Source organism: Haematobia irritans, chromosome 3, assembly GCF_050003625.1.
Source record: "Haematobia irritans isolate KBUSLIRL chromosome 3, ASM5000362v1, whole genome shotgun sequence".
Lineage (NCBI taxonomy): Eukaryota > Metazoa > Arthropoda > Insecta > Diptera > Muscidae > Haematobia > Haematobia irritans.
The window spans coordinates 179,404,401-179,426,359 of NC_134399.1; the positions used below are offsets into that span (position 1 = coordinate 179,404,401).

At 32.3% G+C, this 21,959-nt stretch overlaps 1 protein-coding gene across 1 annotated transcript; it reads right to left on the minus strand.

Moving 5' to 3' along the window:
* Positions 1-1,718: 1,718 nt before the first annotated feature.
* Positions 1,719-18,064, minus strand: LOC142229897 (very long chain fatty acid elongase 7-like). Its single transcript, XM_075300483.1, has 5 exons — positions 17,867-18,064; positions 17,605-17,795; positions 8,633-8,776; positions 2,254-2,359; positions 1,719-2,175 (listed from the first exon to the last, which is right to left on the minus strand). Exons 1-5 carry the CDS (start codon positions 17,925-17,927, stop codon positions 1,826-1,828), a joined length of 852 nt encoding a protein of 283 aa, XP_075156598.1. The 5' UTR covers positions 17,928-18,064; the 3' UTR covers positions 1,719-1,825.
* Between the last annotated feature and the right edge of the window lie 3,895 nt (positions 18,065-21,959).

A 21,959-nucleotide genomic window follows, 5' to 3' on the forward strand; every position in this document is an offset into this window, starting at 1 on the left:
AATCAATAGGATTCTATTCTGACCTAAAACGCACACTTGTGTCAAATTTAACGTCGATCGGATTAAAACTGCGATCTACACTTTGTTCACAAAAATGTGTTCACAGGCAGACGGACGGACATGGCTAGATCGACTCAGGGACCGATCCTGAGTAATATTACCAAAGACACCATGTGTCTATTTCGTTTCCATCTGGGCGTTGCAAACATATGCACTAACCCAAATACCCTGTTCCACCGTGTGGCGCAGGATATAAAAATGTTTGAAGCAATAATTATAAACTTTCTTTTAATTAAAATTTCATTATGTTAAAGAAATTTGTCCTTAATATTATATAAATTACGCATTCTAAAAGTAAGCTTGCGTAATCTTTATTACCACGTAATCGGTGTAGGTGTGCTTAACAAAATCATCATATATAGCATCGTGGTGGAATGGTTAGCATGCCCGCCTTGCATAGATAGAGTCGTGGGTTGAACAAAAAGTTTTTCAACGGTGGATTATCCCCTCTCAGTAATGCTGTTGGCAGGTCTGAGTGTTTCAAAGCTTCTCTACACTGAAAAAGGGAGTCACCGTGGTGCAATGGTTAGCATGCCCGTCTTGCATACACAAGGTCGTGGGTTCGATTCCTGCTTCGACCGAACACCAAAAAGTTTTTCAGCGGTGAATTATCCCATCTCAGTAATGCTGGTGACATTTCTGAGGGTTTCAAAGCTTCTCTAAGTGGTTTCACTGCAATGTGAAACGCCGTTCGGACTCGGCTATAAAAAGGAGGTCCCTTATCATTGAGCTTAACATGGAATCGGGCAGCAGTCAGTGATAAGAGAGAAGTTCATCAATGTGGTATCACAATGGACTGAATAGTCTAAGTGAGCCTGGTACATCGGGCTGCCACCTAACCTAACCTAACCTATACTGAAAAAATATTGTCGTGAGGCCAAAGATTTCATGTCCTTAAAATACGAATGCAGATTTTGCTTAGCGTAGAAGAAGCATTTCTCTAATATAAAGTTTTTTCCTTATTCAAAAGTCGATAAACTTTTTAATGAAGTCGTGATTTCACTTTAAAATGGGTATCCTAACATGAAAGAAAACATGTTTGGGCTAAGGTCAACTTGACTTTAATAATTCAGAAAAATTCTTTAGATTTAATGAAATTGTCTTTAAATTCAATTATAGGTCATGTTTTTCAACACTTTATTTTAAAGACGTTTTTTACTTGAAACATAGCATAATTTCTACTGGAAGTCAAGTCTGAATTTGGAAAGTAAAGTTGTCGTTAACTTATTTTTAAAATATTTTGATAGCATATGAAGAAAAAGAGCTGAAAAAGCGAAAAATTAAAATTTGCTTCCTAGAAACAGGCACATAAAACCCAAATTTAAAAAAGAATTGTGTCTTAAAAGTATTTTTACTTGAATTCTTCGCTTCTTTGGCTTGGAATCAATACCAAAATTATTAAAGTAGAGACAAAATCTTTGGAACCGGGCATGCTTTTTTTCAGTGTAATTGGTTTCACCTCAACGTGGAACGCCGTTCGGACTCGGCTATAAAATGGAGATCCCTTGTCATTGAGCTAAACATACATTCGGTCAGCACTCAGTGATAATAGAGAAGTTCACCACTGTGGTATCACAATGGACTGAATAGTCTGAGCGAGCCTGACTTATCGCGATGCCACTATATGAGTTATAAATTAAAAAACAACAAACAAAGAATTAAATATAATTACAAGTTTTATTAATTTAATAAACAATGCTATATTATATTCTTAAATACATAAACATGACATTCTATTTTTTGTTTTTAATATTCTTGTATGTAATTAACTAGATTTAAGTTTTTCTTTACTCTCATCAATTTGCTGTGGTTTAGCTTTGCTTTTGCCACCCTTGATGTATGTCCTATAATAGAATTCAAAGAACATAAAGAACATGAAAATATTTTGCATAAATCCAGTTATGGCCACAAGTAGCGGATATCCGCAATGGTTATTCAATACAACTTGCAGAAAATGGAATACCAAATAGGCAAATTGTGCCAGTTGTAGCTGAGTGATATAACGTTTCCACCATACGGTGGCAGCGGACGGTCTAACCGATGCAACAAAATAATACGAATACATCACGGTATGGACAAGGAGATTAATGATGCCCAACATGGTACAGTGACTACCTAAAATGAATGACGGAGAATGCATTGGGGAATATTAGTTTAGATTTTACATTACTGCGATAATTTTGCCAAACATACCGGGTAAGAAAGTCATGTAAATGTAAACACCAATAACCATACCAGCATGGTGATACACATGCAAAAATGTCACTTGCTGATTTTTCTTTCGAAGAACAATGAATATCTGAAATTAAAAAATAAAAGTTTTTTAGAAGGTTGGATATAACAGATATTAGATAAAGGGCTGAACAACAACAAGACAAACTGAATATTCGGGTTTCGTGTCCATTTATACAGAGATTAGCTAGAACGAAGGGTTACAAAGCGTATACTGGTATATACAGTATGTCAAGAAAGTCTTTTGACATTGCCAACTATTTCAAATTCTAGAAATAATTGAAATATTAAATATTTTATTAAATTTTTAAGTCTGTGTACGTATGTATACATTGCGAAATACATAATAAAATATTTTTTAAAATTTCATTATATTTAATTTTGGAACAAAACATAATTTTTATCCCATTGTCAAAACACTTTCTTGACAAACTGTATGTTACATAGAAAAAATGTCACCAAAATATTTTTAATTAAAAAGTTGATTAAAATTGAACATTTGTTCAATTAATAAATTGCTTGATAAAATTAACTTTTTAATCAAGATGACAACAATAAGTTAATTAAGCCAATGATTGAAAATTTAAAAAATTTTAATTAAAAAATTAATTGATAGAATTAACTTTTTAATCAAACTCGGAAGACTAAGTCAATTGAAACAAGAAAGGATAGTCTAAAGTCGGGCGGGCCGACTATATAATATCCTGCACCACTTTGTAGATCCACATTTTCTATAGCATATCAAATACGCCTTATGTGTTGGGTGTTACATATAAATGTTTATGTTCCCATGTAAATATATTTAAATCTGACCCGATTTGGACAAAATTTGTTAGAGTTCAAAAAAATAGTATGGACTTAAAATTTATTTATTTATGTCTTTAAGATTTATCGGTCGATAGATATGTATTAGAAGTAGAGGCAAATTCGAGTAATTTTTACACATCTTCGACTTAGCAGTGGCGAAGCTATATCTAAATCTGGACCGATTTCTTCCAAACTCAATACCCTGTCCCACAGTATGGCGCAAGGTATAAAAAGTGATGGATTTTTTTCTAATTTTTAACCAAAAATTAATTTCAAACAATCGATTTATTAATCAAACTAAAAACACAAATCAGTTAAGAAAGCACTTGGAAATAGTTACGATTTTAATCTAAAAACAAGTATATACGGCCGTAAGTCCGGCCAGGCCGAAGCTTATGTACTCTCCACCATGGATTGCGTAGAAACTTCTTCTGAGCACTGACATGCACAATCGAATTACTTGGGTTGCGATAACGCTTGCCGATGGCAAGGTATTTTAAAACCTCCTAAAGTTTTGAAAAATTTTTCTATAGAAATGAAATTTTAACAAAATTTTCTATAGAAATAAAATTTTAACAAAATTGGATCGATAAAAATCGATAGAAATTATATTTTGACAATATTTTCTATAGAAATAAAATTTTGACAAAATTTTCTATAGAAATAAAATTTTGGAAGATTTTTTTGGCACGAGTGGCAATCATGATTATGAACCGATATGGACCAATTTTTGTGTGATTCGGCATCGGATATATATAACTATAGACCGATATGGACCAATTTTGGTATGGTTGTTACCGGCCACACGGTTGAAAAAGACTGTTTTTCATATGTTTGGCTATAAACATTATATGTTTGGAACACAAATTTTTAAACACAATATTTTTGAGTGCAAGCATATAATGTTCATAAACTAGCATAAAATGTTTGGGACATATATATTAATATGTTAGAACATATTATGTTTGGGACATAAAATGTTTGTAAATATAATATGCTTGGATGCAAACATATATTAATTTAGAAATAGCCTATAAACATATATGTGTTTAGTAGCTTGGAGCGCTATTTAACAGGGAGCGATATTGAATTAAGTTGGTGGTTGTTGCTTGTTATTACAAAATTAACATTTTATTTTTCCTTGGGCAATTGATCAGCTACTTCTTTGATCCTTACAAACTGTGTGGTCCGCTGTTCGAATCCCCGTCCGGCAAAAGGTAAAATTAAAATAAAAAAAATCATAAAATTGAATAATTTCTTCTACAATGTTTGTATTACAGAAAAAGGAGCTAAGAACTAAAAAATCTCGTGGAAGTGAGAAAGATGTCGGGGAATATACAATTGGACAGAAACAAAATTTTGAGCATTCAGGTCGTAAATCTATGTTGTTAGCACCTATATTACCTGTTTATTTTCATAATTCATTATGATTGTAAATATATAAATAAATAAATAAAATTTTGAGCACAATATTGTTTGGGAGAATTTTTTTTAAGCATATAATATTTTTGGGTGCAAAAAGCTTCCAAACATATTATATGTTCACATAATAACATATTGTTTTTTGGAAGACAACATTATTGAATTTGGATGCAAAAATACAAAATGTTTGGAAGTTAGACTACCCAAACATATATTGTTTAGACCAATATGCTTTCAAACATTTTATATATTGGAAGAGATCAAACATATAAATGTTTGGGCAATACCCAAAAATTTATATGCTTGAAGCAAAATATGTTTGCGAGTATATGTTACAGAAGCGATTTTTTGTGAGCGTGCATATACTAACAACACGTTCCAAATTTAAATCGGATCGGATGTTAGAGACCATATACTAACACCATGTTCCAAATTTCAACCGGATCGGATGAAATTTGCTTTTCTTAGAGGCTTCGCAAGCCAAATCTGGGGATCGGTTTATATGAGGGCTATATATAATTATGAACCTATGTGGACCAATTTTTGCACGTATGTAAGAGACCATATACTAACACCACGCTCTACATTTGAACCGGATCGGATCAATTTTGCTCCTCCAAGAGGCTCCGGAGGTCAAATCTGGAGAACGGTTTATATGGGGGCTATATATAACTATGGACCGATATGGACCAATTCTGCCACGGTTGTTAGAGACCATATATTAACACCATGTTCCAAATTTCAACCGGATCGGATAAAATTTGCTTCGCAAGCCTAATCTGGGGATCGATTTATATGGGGGCTATATATAATTATGAACCGATGTGGACAAATTTTTGCACGGTTGTTAGAGACCATATACCAACATCATGCACCAAATTTCAGCCGGATCGGATGAAATTTGTTTCTCGTTGAGCCTCCGCAAGCCTAATCAGGGGATCGTTTATATGGGGGCTATATAAAATTATGGATCGATGTGGACCAATTTTTGCATGGGTTTTAGAGATCAAATACCAACACCATGTACCAAATTTCAGCAGGATCGGATGAAATGTGCTTCTCCAAAAGGCACCGAAGGTCAAATCTGGGGATCGGTTTATATGGAGGTTATATATAATTATGGACCGATGTAGACCAATTTTTGCATGGTTGTTAGAGACCATATACCAACCCCATGTACTAAATTTCAGCAGGATCGGATGAAATTTGCTTCTCTTTAAGGCTCCGCAAGCCAAATCTGGCGATCGGTTTATATGTGGGCTATATATAATTATTGACCGATGTGGACCAATTTTTGCATGATTGTTAGAGACCATATACCAACACCATGTACCAAATTTCAGCCAGATCGGATGAAATATGCTTCTCTTAGTGGCTCCGCAAGCCAAATCTGAGGGTTCGTTTATATGGGGGCTATACGTAAAAGTGGACCGATATGGCCAATTTGCAATACCTACATCAATAACAACTACTTATGCCATGTTTCAAGTCGATAGCTTGTTTCGTTCGGAAGTTAGCCTGATTTCAACAGACGGACGGACGGACATGCTTAGATCGACTAAGAATTTCACCACGACCTAGAATATATATACTTTATGGGGTCTTAGAGCAATATTTTGATGTGTTACAAACGGAATGACAAAGTTAATATACCCCCCATCGTATGGTGGAGTATAATTAATTGAGTTTTTCAATCAACATCAATTGAATTTTCAATTGAATCAATTAAAACATTCATTGAAATTTGCTAATGAAATCAATTAATTTTCCAATCAAATATTTTTTGGATGTCCAATTAAAACTGTGGTTTAATGTTACATTGTCGTGATTGAGTCAGAAAAATTATTTTGTGAGTAGATTAGAAATGGCAGCTGTATAATATTGCTGGACTGTCTGTCAGGTCCAACAAAGTTCGTTGGTAACAAACGTGGCCATTGATTTATTTACTATATTTGACTAGCTTTACAGATCAAACTTTAAACACACAATAAAAGCTTGTAGGTCTACGAACCGTATGTGTGGCAGTCCTGCTTAAAAATGTTCATAATTTCATTGACTTCTTCAACGATAGGTCGGCTATAGCCATTTCCATTCCACGAACTCATAAATCTTCGGTTCTGTAAACTTTATAAATTCTATTGGTGGCGTGTATAGCATGCTTCCTTGTTTCATAAAAAAATTCTCAGTTCTATTTAAAAAATTTACTGATATGTAATCAACATAAGGTTACTATAATTTCTAAACCACTCGTTTGACACCTAATAGATTTATTACAGTAACATTTCATTTAATAGTTAAAAAGCTTACAAAAGCCTTTTGATCTTTCCATTCAGGAATGAAATTATTCATGATAGAATTATATCATAGATAGAGCCACCGTGGTGGAATGGTTAGCATGCCTGCCTTGCATACACAAGGTTGTGGGTTCGATTCATGCTTCGACCTAACAACAAAAAGTTTTTCAGCAGTGGATTATCGCACCTCGGTAATGCTGTTGACATTTCTGAGTATTTCAAAGCTTCTCTAAGTGCTTTCACTGCAATGTGGAACGCCGTTCGGACTCGGCTATAAAAAGGAGGTCCTTTGTCATTGAGCTTAACATGGAATCGGGCAGCACTCAGTGATAAGAGAGAAGTTCACCAATGCGGTATCACAATGAACTGAATAGTCTAAGTGCGCCTGATACATCGGGGTGCCACCCAATCTAACCTAACCATGATAGAATTCATGCATGATAGTGTGAGTCCTTTATATTTGGTTGGAAAACCACATAGATCTTACATAAATATATTGCCCGATTTGTACAAATGTGGCTACATTACTCACACTAATTGGGGTATATTAACTTTGCCATTCCGTTTATAACACATCAAAATAGTCGTCTTAGACCGCAAAACGTATATATGTATATTCTGGGTCATGGTGAAATTCTGAGTCGATCTAGAGATGTCCGTCCGTCTGTTGAAATCACGCTAACTTCCGAACGAAACAAGGTATCGACTTGAAATTTGGCACAAGTAGATGTTATTGATGTAGTTCGAATGGTATTTCAAATTGGCCATATCGGACCATTTTACGTATAGCCTCCATATAAACGGACCCTCAGATTTTGCTTGCAGAGTCTCTTAGAGAAGCAAATTTATTCCGATCTGGTTGAAATTTCGTACGTGGTGTTAGTATATGGCCTCGATCTAGAGATGTCCGTCCGGAGTCGATCTAGAGATGTCCGTCCGTCTGTTGAAATCACGCTAACTTCCGAACGAAACAAGGTATCGACTTGAAATTTGGCACAAGTAGATGTTATTGATGTAGTTCGGATGGTATTTCAAATTGGCCATATCGGACCATTTTACGTATAGCCTCCATATAAACGGACCCTCAGATTTTGCTTGCAGAGTCTCTTAGAGAAGCAAATTTATTCCGATCTGGTTGAAATTTCGTACGTGGTGTTAGTATATGGCCTCTATTTTTGGTACTTAAAGTCCACAAGGAGATGTGCCGAATAATGTATATACCGGTCCTGGTAAATCTATATAATCCTAATATAGACCGGTTTCCTCATGTAACTTCTTGAGGGCATAGAAGACGCACTGATCATCTAATTTGCATGAAACTAGAAGTAAAAATTTCCTGAGTTTACTCCTCGTGCTCATTCAAGTAATGGAGGTAAACATCTGTAGAATTTAGATTTCAAATCATATGAAACGCGTTATTCTATCGGATTTTCGAAAACATTATGACGAGATATTTATGAGTCCTTTAAAACTCAAACAAAACTGGTTCTTATAAATCCAGAAACAAGTGTAGCTTCCATATCTGGAAACTCTAAATGTAACTTCGGGAAGATTATCATTCTATTTTATTCATGGTGGTGGGTATTTAAGATTCTGCCGGGCCGAATAATACGACTTGTTATTAATTATTATTTTTTATTAACAAGTTAATTCTATTTGCTGGACATTTTTAATATCAAACGAAAACATTGTTTGTCAAAAATTTCGTTCCTCAGAAAATAAAAATCTTCTTTCAGTGTAGTTAAAAAAATTAATTCAAATAAAACACTTTAATACAATAACTTACCTCTCCAAAATAGAAACTGATTTATACATACCGTATCAAAGAGATCCAAATATTTGGTCAGATAATATCCATAGGTTATTTTAAGCACTCTCATCATCCATGGTTCTGTGTTCATTGGCAGCACTGGTTGACAACTCCAGCTGAAGTCTTTGCGACCATATGAACTTGGAACGCCCTTTAGTATGTGCATATCATCAATGTCCATTAAAAAAAAATACAAATCAAAAGCAGAAGCAGAAGAAACAAATTACATTAAATAAATTAAATTACGGAATAGAAGAAAGTATCAAAAGATAATATAAATACCACATACTCTATATGTAAATGGCGAGGAAATGTTCATATTGGAAATTTATTTTTAGACGATAAGCTAGAATATGTGGATTTTATTTACATATGAATAAGGCGAAGAGGCGGGAGCCGGCACAAATGAAATAGGTTCCCAAAACTGGGGACTTATTTCGTTGTGAAATAAATCCCCAACATATTTTATGAAATTATACCCCAATATTTTGGGGACTTATTTCGTAAAAACACTAATTGAAATAAATTCATTATTTCTTCATTTTAGTTCATAACAATTTCAATTTCTAACTGAGATAGTATTTACTACTACTTATTTCGATATAAGTACGGCAATATGGTACAATCCCTTTTGATATGCTACCAGCCTGTACACTCATTTGATATTCGCTACATTTTTTTTTTTAAATGTCTACAAGGCATAATCACGTATTCATTAATCGTATTCATTAATACACGTCCACGTCGCTAGTCTCTTCATCATTGGATGATGCATCATCTCATCTTTGTGCATATGTTTGGACGGCTCCATGAAATAATTCCCCAAAATAAAAAAATGAAATATGTCCCCAATTTCCTCTACAGAGAACAAAAACAACAAATTTTGGGGAGTTATTTCATATTTTGGGGTACTATTTCATTTTCAATTTTGGGGAGTTATTTCATATGAAATTACACCCAAATTAGTCATAATGAAATAATTCCCCAATATGGATTTTGGGGTGTTATTTTTCTTTTTTATACCCTCCACCATAGGATGGGGGCATATTAACTTTGTCATTCAGTTTGTAACACATCGAAATATTGCTCTAAGACCCCATAAAGTATATATATTCTGGGTCGTGGTGAAATTCTGAGTCGATCTGAGCATGTCCGTCCGTCCGTCTGTTGAAATCACTCTAACTACCGAACGAAACAAGCTATCGACTTGAAACTTCGCACAAGTAGTTGTTATTGATGTAGGTCGGATGATATTGCAAATGGATCATATCGGTCCACTTTTACGTATAGCCCCCATATAAATCAACCCCAAATTTCGCTTGCGAAACCTCTAAGAGAAGCAAATTTCATCCGATCCGGCTTAAATTTGGTACATGGTGTTAGTATATGGTCTCTAACAACCACGCAAAAATTGGTCCACATCGGTTCATAATTATCTATATATCTCCCATATAAAACGATCCCCCGATTTGGCTTGCGCAGCCTCTAAGAGAAGCAAATTTCATCCGATCCGGCTGAAATTTGGTACATGATGTAAGTATATGGTCTCTAACAACTGTGCAAAAATTGGTCCACATCGGTCAATAATTATATATAGCCCCCATATAAACCGATCCTCCGATTTGGCTTGCGGATCCTTCATAATTATATATAGCCCCCGTATAAACCGATCCCCCAATTTGCTTTCGGAGCTTCTAAGAGAAGCAAATTTCATCCGATCCGGCTGAAATTTGGTACATGGAGTTAGTAGTTATATGGTCTCTAACAATCATGCCAAAATTGTTCCACATCGGTGCATAATTATATATAGACCCCATATAAACCCATCCCCAGATTTGGCTTGCAGAACCTCTAAGAGAAGCAAATTTCATCCGATCCGGCTGAAATTTTGTACAGGGTGTCACCATATGATTTCTAACAACAATGAAAAAATTGGTCGACATCGATCCATAATTATATTTAGCCCCCGATCCTCAGATTTGGCTTGCGGAGACTCTAAGAGAAGCAAATTTCATCCGATCCGGCTGAAATTTTGTACATTGTGTAAGTATATGGTCTCTAATGACCATGCAAGAATTGGTCGACATCGGTCCATAATTTTATATAGCTCCCATTAAAACCGATCACCAGATTTGACCTTCGGAGCCTCTTGGAAGAGCTAAATATAAACCGATCCCGAAATTTGGTTTTGGAGCCTCTTGGAGGAGCAAATTTCATCCGAGTCAGTTGAAATTTGGTACATTGTGCTAGTATATGGCCGTTAACAACCATGCCTAACTAGGTCCGTATCGGTCTATAGTTATATATATATATATATATATATATATATATATATATATATATATATATATATATATATATATATATAGCCCTCAGATAAATCGATCCCCAATCACACAAAAATTGGTCCATATCAAGTTCATAATTGTATATAGCGCTCATATAATCGACCCCAATATTTCAATTCTGGCTCTCTACGTACCATGTAAAAGTCCATATCGATTCGTAATTATTTGTAGACTATACATATAATTTTTGTCTAATATATACCACGTATGGACTAACTCACAATTTAGAAAACGATGTTAAGAAGTTTTAAGATACCACAACCCAATTAATTCGATTATGGATGACAGTCTTTCGTAGAAGTTTATACGCAATCTATGGTGGAGGGTACATAAGATTCGGCCTGACCGAACTTACGGCCGTATATACTTGTTTTAATTTTAAAATAATTCATAAAAGTAGTGGCAGGAACCGTTATGTTTATGAATTTTTGTGTAAGTCTACACACAAAAAAATGTCACGAAAATTTTTCCAATTAAAATTTTAATTGAGTTTTAAAAAATATTCAATTAAAAATTTAATTGATTCAACAAATTTTTTAATTGGAACAAAAATCAATCACAAAAATAATAGTATCAATTAATTTTTTAATTGGATCAATTAACTTTTTAATTGGATCAATTAACTTTTAAATTGACCTTCAATTAATTTTTTAATTGATACTATTATTTCTGTGATTGAAGACATTTCAATTAAAAATTAATTGGATCAATTAATTTCGTGATTGAATCAGAAATTTTTTTTTTTTTGTGTAGAGAGCCAGAATTGAAATATGGGGGTCACTTATATGGGGGCTATATAGAATTATGAACTGGATATGGACCAATTTTTGTGTGATTGGGGATCGATTTATCTGAGGGCTATATATAACTATAGACCGATATTGTCCTAGTTAGGCATGGTTGTTAACGGCCATATACTAGCACAATGTACCAAATTTCAACTGAGTCGGATGAAATTTGCTCCTCCAAGATGCTCCAAAACCAAATCTCGGGATCGGTTTATATGGGGACTATGATTATGATTATGGACTGATATGGACCATTTTTGGCATGTTTGTTAAATATCATATACTGCCACGACGTACCTAATTTCAACCAGATCGGATGAATTTTGCTTCTCTAAAAGACACCGGAGGTCAAATCTGGGGACCGGTTTTTATGGGGGATATATGTAATTATAGACTTATATGAACCAATTCCTGCATGCACACAAAAAAAAATTTTTCTGGTTCAATCACAAAATTAATTGATCTAATCAATTTTTTAATTGAAATGTTTTCAATCACAGAAATGATACTATCAATTAAAAAATTAATTGAAGGCCAATTAAAAATTAATTGATCCAATTAAAAAATTAATTGATACTATTAATTTTTGTGATTGATTTTTGTTTCAATTAAAAAATTTTTTGAATCAATTAAATTTTTAATTGAATATTTTTTAAAACTTAATTAAAATTTTAATTGGAAAAATTTTCGTGAAATTTTTTTTTGTCTGGTTGGTGGATACCATATACTAACATCACGTAACAAATTTCAACTGAATCAGATGAATTTTTGTCCTCCAAGGGGCTCCGAAGGTCAAATCTGGTGATCGGTTTATATGGGGGCTATATATAGTTATGGACCGATATGGACCAATTTGTGCATGGTCATTAGAGACCATATACTTACACCATATACCAAATTTCAGCCGGATCGGATGAAATTTGCTTCTCTTAGAGGCTCCGCAAGCCAAATCGGGGGATCGATTTATATGGGCGCTATATATAATTATGGACCGATGTGGACCAATTTTTGCATGCTTGTTAGAGACCATACACGTACACCATGTACCAAATTTCAGATGGATCGGATGAAATTTGCTTTTCTTAGAGGCTCCGCAAGGCAAATCGGGGGATCGGTTTATATGGGGTCTATATGTAATTATGAACCGATGTGGACCAATTTTTGCAAGGTTGTTAGAGACTATATACTAACACCATTTACCAAATTTCAGCCGGATCGGATGAAATTTGCTTTACTTAGAGGCCTCGCAAGCCAAATTTGGGGGTCCGTTTATATGGGGGCTATACGTAAAAGTGGACCGATATGGCCCACTGGCAATACCGTCCGACCTACATGAATAACAACTACTTGTGCCAAGTTTCAAGTCGATAGCTTGTATGGTTCGGAAGTTAGCGTGATTTCAACAGACGGACGGACGGACGGACGGACATGCTCAGATCGACTCAGAATTTCACCACGACCCAGAATATATACACTTTATGGGGTCTTAGAGCAATATTTCGATGTGTTACAAATGGAATGACAAAGAAATTATACAAATAATTGAAACTTGCTCATGAAATCAATTAATGTTTTAATCAATTATTTGTTATGCCCAATTAAAACTGCGATTGTTACTATCATTTTGTTGATTGAAGACATTTCAATTCAAAAATTAATTGGATTAATTAATTTTGTGATTGAATAAAAAAAATGTTTGTGTGTATAAACCGATGATGAACAAAAGATGCCTATATGTTATAGGTATGTAATATGCCTTTTTTTCTAATGTAAACTCCATATGGGCTATCATACAATTTAGAAGACAATATTATGATGTTTTAAAATGCCTTGCCATCGGCAATTGTTACCATTTTCCTTTATATCAATAGTCTGAAGATTTTGCTGGAGTAGGAGTCGTAAAAATTTTGCTCGACTCCGACTCCGGATTAAAAAATTTTTTAAAACACTTCACATTTTTATAACTAAACGAGTTTTTACGCAAATTATTTTCGATTGCGTTATTCGGTATGACTGTAAATGAAAAGCAACTTCCAATTACGGAGATCATTTTATGTTTCCTAGAATGTTAAACTAGCGGATGGGCTGAATAGATCCATTTTAATGCCCACCACTATAACAATTTATTTGAAATATTTCAATCGATTTTATTTTTTTAATTTTATTTTAAGATCATATACCTATATACATATGTCGAATATTGAAAGAAATTTTTTTCCAAAATTTATTTCTATAGAAAATTTTGTCAAAATTTTATTTCTATAGCAAAATTTGTCAAAATTTTATTTCTATAGAAATTTTTTTCAAAAATTTATTTCTATAGAAAATTTTGTCAAAATTTTATTTCTATAGAAAATTTTGCCAATTTTTTTTTTCTATATAAAATTTTGTCAACATTTTTTTTCTATAGAAAATTTTGTCAAAATTTTTTTCTATAGAAAATTTTGACAAAATTTTTTTCTATAGAAAATTTTGTCAATTTTTTTTTTCCAAAGAAAATTTTGTCAATTTTTTTCTATACAAAATTTTGTCAAAATTTTATTTTTATATAAAGTTTTTTCAAAATTTTATTTCTATAGAAAATTTTTTTAAAATGTTATTTCAATAGAAAATTTTGTAAAAATTTTATTTCTATAAAAAATTTAGTCAAAATTTTATTTCTATAGAAAATTTTGTACAATCTTATTTCTATAGAAAATTTTGTACAATCTTATTTCTATAGAAAATTTTGCAAAATTTTTCTTTCTATAGAAAATTTTGCAAAATTTTATTTCTATGGAAAATTTTGCAAAATTTTATTTCTATGGAAAATTTTGTTAAAATTTTATTTTATTTCTATATAAAATTTTGTACAACTTTATTTCTATAGAAAATTTTACAAAATTTTATTTCTATAGAAAATTTTGCAAAATTTTATTTCTATGGAAAATTTTGTTAAAATTTTGTTTCTATGGAAAATTTTGTTAAAATTTTATGTCTATGGAAAATTTTGTCAAACTTTTATTTCTATTAAAAAATTTTTCAAAATCTTATTTCTTTAGATATTTTGGTCAAAATTTTATTTATACAGAAAATTTTCTCTAAATTTTATATCTATATCAAATTTTCTCAAAATTTTAAGAATTTGAGATTCTATCGAAATGTAGATGTAAATACTAAGTGGTGCAGAATATATTATACTCGGCCGTCCAACTTCAGGCCTTCTTTATTTGTTATACCCTGTGCCACACTGTGGAACAGGGTATTATAAGTTAGTGCATATGTTTGCAACACCCAGAAGGAGACGAGATAGACACATGGTGTCTTTGGCAAAAATGCTCAAGGTGGGCTCCTGAGTCGATATAGCCATGTCCGTCTGGCCGTGAACACAATCTTGTAATCAAAGTCTAGGACGCAGTTTTAGTCCAATCGACTTCAAATTTAGCAAAAGTATGTGTTTTGGCTCAGAATATAATTCTATTGATTTTGGAGGAAATCGGTTCAGATTTAGATATAGCTCCCATATATATATTTCGCCCGATATGGACTTATATGGTCCCACAAGCCAAACTTTTATCCTAATTTGCTTAAAATTTTGCACAAGAATAACAATTAGTATTATAGTCAAGTGTGCCAAATTTTATTGAAATCGGCTCAGATTTAGATATAGCTCCCATATATATCTTTCGTCCGATATGGACTAATACCGTCCCCGAATCCAGAGTTTTACCCCAATTTAGTTGAAATTTTGCACTGGGAGTACAATTAGTAGTGTAGGCAAGTGTGCCAAATTTTATTGAAATCGGTTCAGATTTAGATATAGCTCCCATATATATCGTTCGCCCGATTTACACTCATATGACCACAGAGACCAATTTTTTGCACCGATTTAGTTCAAATTTTGCACAGGGAGTAGAATTAGCATTGTAGCTATGCGTGCCAAATTTGGTTGAAATCGGTTCAGATTTAGATGTAGCTCCAATATATAGCTTTCGGCCGATTTACACTCATATGACCACAGAGGCCAATTTTTTGCTCCGATTTAGTTGAAATTTTGCACAGGGAGTAGAATTAGCATTGTTGCTATGCGTGCCAAATTTGGTTGAAATCGGTTCAGATTTAGATATAGCTCCCATATATATGTTTTTCTGATTTCGACAAAAATGGTCAAAATACCAACATTTTCCTTGTAAAATCGCCACTGCTTAGTCGAAAAGTTGTAAAAATGACTCTAATTTTCCTAAAATTCTAATACATATATATCGAGCGATAAATCATAAATAAACTTTTGCGAAGTTTCCTTAAAATTGCTTCCGATTTAAATGTTTCCCATATTTTTTTACTAACATTGTGTTCCACCCTAGTGCATCAGCCAACTTAAATTTTGACTCTATAGATTTTGTAGAAGTCTATCAAATTCTGTCCAGATCGAGTGATGTATATATTTGGGACAAACCTTTATATATAGCCCCCTACACATTTGACGGATGTGATATGGTATCGAAAATTTAGATCTATAAAGTGGTGCAGGGTATAATATAGTCGGCCCCGCCCGACTTTAGACTTTCCTTACTTGTTTTTTACTAAAATTGTGTTTCGTCCCATAACGTTAGATTTAAATTTTAAGTACATAGATTTTGTTCAAGTGTATACAATTTTGTCTAAATCGGTTCAGGTTCAAATTCATGCATATGGGAATATAAACCTTTATATAGCTCGCATTTATGGAACCCCCCACAAGAGAACTACAAATTAGTGGTATTAAAATGACGTTTAGTTACACTGAAAAAAATATTGTCGTGAGGTCAAAGATTTCATGTCTTTAAAATACGAATACAAATTTTGCGTAGCATAGAGACGCATTTCTCTAAAATAAAGTTATTTTCCTTGTCCAAAAGTCGATAAACTTTTCAGTGAAGTCGTATTGTCCTTATAATTAAGTGATTTGACTTAAAAATGGGTATCTTAACATGAAAGAAAAAATTTATGGGCTAAGGTCAACTTGACTTTAATAATTCAAAAAAAATCTTTAAATTTAATGAAATTGTCTTTAAATTTGTTGTCTTTTTGCATCATGACTACAAAGCAAAAAATCGTTCAAATATAGGACATGTTTTTCAAAACTTTATTTTAAAGAAGTTTTTTACTTCAAACAAAGCATAATTTCTACTGGAAGTCGAGTCCCAATTTGGAAAATAAAGTTGCCGTTAACTCGTTTTAAAGGACTTTGATAGCATATGAAGAAAAAAGCTGAGAAAGCGAAAAATTAAAATTTGCTTCCTAGAAGCAAGTACACAAAACCTAAATTTAAAAGAGAATTGTGTCTTAAAAGTATCCTTACTTGTATTCTCCGCTTCTTTGGCTCGGAATCAATACCAAATTTTTTAAAGTAAAGACAAAATCTTTGGAACCGAGTATGCTTTTTTTCAGTGTATATTACCCGGAGTCGGAGTCGAGGCTGATGAAAAATGCTGGAGTCGAGCAAAATTGGCTCGACTCAACAGCCCTGCTAGGAGCTAGGTAATGGACTATAGTACGTATTAATAGTCCTAGAGGACAGGCACATCTGAAACATCTTGACTTACATCAGCTCAAAGGTTGTTTTTTCGGCAATCAGGTTGGATAGTCAAATGATTACAATTATGTGGGTATTTTAATTAGTATTGTATCTTCATGAATCGAAAGTCTAACGTTTTACCTTTCATTCATTCCTTTGTGCATAAAAGGGTCCTTTGAGGACTTTCAAATTGTTTAAAAGTATTTACAAATAAACCAAAAAGCTCTACAGTGATATATTTAAAATCACTTTCTACCACTTACTATGAGCTTTAAAGAAATTTTCGCAAATTTACATCTATGCTTACCGTGACGAATAAAAATAAATTGGCCAAAACCTGTACAGCATTATATACCCGCATTATCATCTTTAGTTGGAATGGTTGTCGTTTCTCCATCCATTTAGGACCATAATGTAGAACAAAAAGCAAATATAGAGCTACTAAAGATACTGCAGGTAAAGGTGAATACACCAGTGGCCAGTCTTTGACACGTGTATCTGTAAAATTAGAATCCAAAGATAATGAAAGTGAAAGTCAATGCCCTCTTTGGGTTCCATGGTCAACTCACCAGCATTTTCAGCATAGAGCTTGGCTATCATGCCATATAATAATTTTATAACGTAGAACATTGTGAGCACTTCTTTCTCACTTCTTGATCACTCGAGTTGAACACAAAATGTTATATGATATTCGGTCAACTTTTTTAGAAGAAACTTTACGAACGAATAAAATCCACCATAAATAGGGAATCGACATGCGTTTGATAGAAGACTTATTTGGTGACTGAAATTTTGTTGATTTGGATTTTGAACACTCATACAGAGGTGATAGCTTTGTGTTGGTTTTCTATGTCATACCGACGGGCATAATGTCCAATGGATATGAATTTTAAATTAAATTTTTCGTAACGCGACTGACTGGAATAACGTAATTAATGGTGTCAATGATAAAACAGTTTTGCTAGAACTTTGTGTTTTTTTCTTTTCTTTTTTGTTTTTTTTTTGTCCAAATTGATGTTAATGCTAATTTCAGATACAAATTATACGGAAGCTTGAAATAGGAAAGTTTTAATTATTTCATTTGGAAAACCAACAGGTCAATGACATCATCTATTTCATTGGAATTAATGTCTCAATTCCATTAATGGAGATTAAAATATTTTGTTAAAAAATTGAAAACATCTTTACGTAGATTTTTAAATTTTGTCCAGTGTTGCCAAGCATTGAGAAGCCAATACATCTCGATTAAATAAAATCGTATTTAAATTTATTATAAATTTTTGTATCCAGATTATAAAGCTAAAATCCGTTCAAAAATGGAAAATGTGATTCAGCACTTCAAGTAGAACATATCATAATATCATATCATATATGTTATCGTTGTTAAAGAACTCTGTTAGCACAAGAAGTAAATGGCAGAATAAACGAATAAATTCAAAACTTTCTCCTAGTTCCAAGTATTCAAAACTCAAAATGAGAGGAACATTTTATCTAAAATTTATCCTTACTTTGATTATCCGCTTCTTTGGATCGGATGCGATACCAAAGTCATTAGTGTAAAGGCAAAATCGTTCGAACCATGCAAGATTTCTTTTTTCAGAGTAAAGAGCTAACGAACATAGATATTTGAAGCAAATCTATACGATGGAAAGCCATTCATCAGCGTCATAATATTAATATCAACAAAATGAATTTACTCTCTTCGGTCTATACACTGAAAAAAAAGCATACTCGGTTCCAAAGATTTTGTCTTTACTTTAAAAAATTTGGTATTGATTCCGAGCCAAAGAAGCGGAGAATACAAGTAAGGATACTTTTAAGACACAATTCTCTTTCAAATTTAGGTTTTGTGTACTTGCTTCTAGGAAGCAAATTTTAATTTTTCGCTTTCTCAGCTTTTTTCTTCATATGCTATCAAAGTCCTTTAAAAACGAGTTAACGGCAACTTTATTTTCCAAATTAGGACTCGACTTCCAGTAGAAATTATGCTATGTTTGAAGTAAAAAACTTCTTTAAAATAAAGTTTTGAAAAACATGTCCTATATTTGAACGATTTTTTGCTTTGTAGTCAAGATGCAAAAAGACAACAAATTTAAAGACAATTTCATTAAATTTAAAGAATTTTTCTGAATTAATAAAGTCAAGTTGACCTTAGCCTATAAATATTTTCTTTCATGTTAAGATACCAATTTTTAAGTCAAATCACTTTATTATAAGGACAATACGACTTCATTGAAAAGTTTATCGACTTTTGGACAAGGAAAATAACTTTATTTTAGAGAAATGCGTCTTCTATGCTAAGCAAAATTTGTATTCGTATTTTAAAGACATGAAATCTTTGACCTCACGACAATATTTTTTTCAGTGTATGGGAGCAATACAAAAACATGGACCGATACACACCACAGTTGGTAGAATTCTCCCAAAAATGGTAGATTTTTTACTGTTTGGTAGATTTGTAGAATTTTTGATGTTTTGGTAGATTTTGCAAAATATTTCTCTCAAACTAAGAGATACTACACATATTTCATTTAGGAAAATGAATGTTATTAGTATAGAAAATTTTGTCATATCTTTATTTCTATAGAAATGAAATTTTGTCGAATTTTTATACCCTGGGCCACACTGTGCAACAGGGTGTTATTATTTCTATAGAAATGAAATCGAATTTTTATTTATATAGAACAGTTTGTCGAAATTTTATTTCTATAGAAAAAAAATTTGACAAAATTTGATATAGGAATAAATTTCAACAAAATTTTCTATAAAAATAAAATTTCGACAAACTTTTCTATAAAAATTCGAAAAAATTACACACACAAAATTTTGACAACATTTCATTTCTATAGAAATAAAATTTTGACAAACTTTTCTATAAAAATAAAATTTCGACAAAATTCCATTTCTATAGAAATAAACATTCGACAAAATTTCATTCCTACAGAAATAAAATTTTGACAAAATTTTGTATAGAAATAACATTTCGACAAAATTTACTATAGGAATAAAATTTCGATAACATTTTATAGGAATAAAATTTTGACAAAATGTTCAATAAAAATAAAATTGCAAAAAAATTTCATTTCTATAGAAATAAAATTTTGACAAAATTTTCTGTAAAACTAAAATTTCGACAAAATTTTCTATAGAAATAAAATTTCGAAAAAATTTTCTATAGAAATAAAATTTTGACAAAATTTTCTATAAAAATAAAATTTTGACAAAATTTGCTATATAACCTTTTAATAAGAATAAAATTTTGACAAAATTTTCAATAAAAATAAAATTTCGACATAATTTCATTTCTATAGAAATAAAATTTTGACAAAATTTTCTGTAGAACTAAAATTTCGACAAAATTTTCTATAGAACTAAGATTTCGACAAAATTTTCTATAGAAATAAAATTTCGACAAAATTTTCTATAGAAATAAAATTTTGACAAAATTTGCTATATAACATTTTATAGGAATACAATTTTGACAAAATTTTCAATAAAAATAAAATTTCGACAAAATTTCATTTCTATAGAAATAAAATTTTGACAAAATTTTCTGTAGAAATAAAATTTCGACACACTTTTCTATAGAAATAAAAATTTGACAAAATTTCATTTCAATAGAAATGAAATTGTGACAAAATTTGTTTTGAAAATAAAAATTCGACTAAATTTCATTTCTATAGAAACCAAATTTTGACAAAATTTTCTATAGAAATAAAATTTTGACAAAATTATCTATAAGAATAAACTTTTTCCAAAATGTTCTATAAAAATAAGAAGTATATATGGCCGTAAGTTCGGACAGGCCGAAGCTTATGTACCCTCCACTATGGATTGCGTAGAAACTTCTTCTAAACACTGCCATCCACAATCAAGTTACTTGGGTTGCAGTAACGCTTACCGACGGCAAGGTATTATAAAACCTCTTCAAGTTTTGACAAAATTTTCTATAGAAATACAATTTTAACAAAATTTTCTATAGAAATAAAATTTTGGTATATTATTTTTGGCTAGAGTGGCAACCGTGATTATGAACCGATAGGGACCAATTTTTGTGTAATTGGGGATCGGCTAATATAACTATAGACCGATATGGACCAATTTTGGTATGGTTGTTACCGGCCATATACTAACACCATGTTCCATATTTCAACCGGATCGGATGAAATTTGCTTCTCTTAGAGGCTCCGCAAGCCAAATCGGTTTATATGGGGGCTAATTATATATGAACCTATGTGGACCAATTTTTGCATGAATGTTAGAGACCATATACTAACACCACGTTCCACATTTGAACCGGATCGGATGAATTTTGCTCCTCCAAAAAGGTCCGGAGGTCAAATCTGGAGAACGGTTTATATGGGGGCTTATATAATTATGGACCGATATGGACCAATTCTGGCACGGTTGTTAGAGACCATATACTAACACCACGTACCAAATTTCAACCGGATCGGATGAACTTTGCTCCTCTAAGAGGCTCCGGAGGTCACATCTGGAGAACGGTTTATATGGGGGCTATATATAATTATGGACCAATATGGACCAATTGTGACACGGTTGTTGGAGACCATATACTAATACCATGTTCTATTAGAGGCTCCGCAAGCCAAATCTGGCGATCGGTTTATATAGGGTCTATACGTAAAAGTGGGCCGATAT

Excerpts from the sequence above, each read along its gene's own strand:
- LOC142229897 (XM_075300483.1), bottom strand. The coding sequence starts at position 17,927 with ATGTTCTACGTTATAAAATTATTATATGGCATGATAGCCAAGCTCTAT. Across the intron at positions 8,777-17,604 it reads ATTTATTTTTATTCGTCACG|GGCGTTCCAAGTTCATATGG; the intron begins GTAAGCATAGAT and ends CACATACTAAAG. Across the intron at positions 2,176-2,253 it reads TTACATGACTTTCTTACCCG|GTAGTCACTGTACCATGTTG; the intron begins GTATGTTTGGCA and ends CATTCATTTTAG.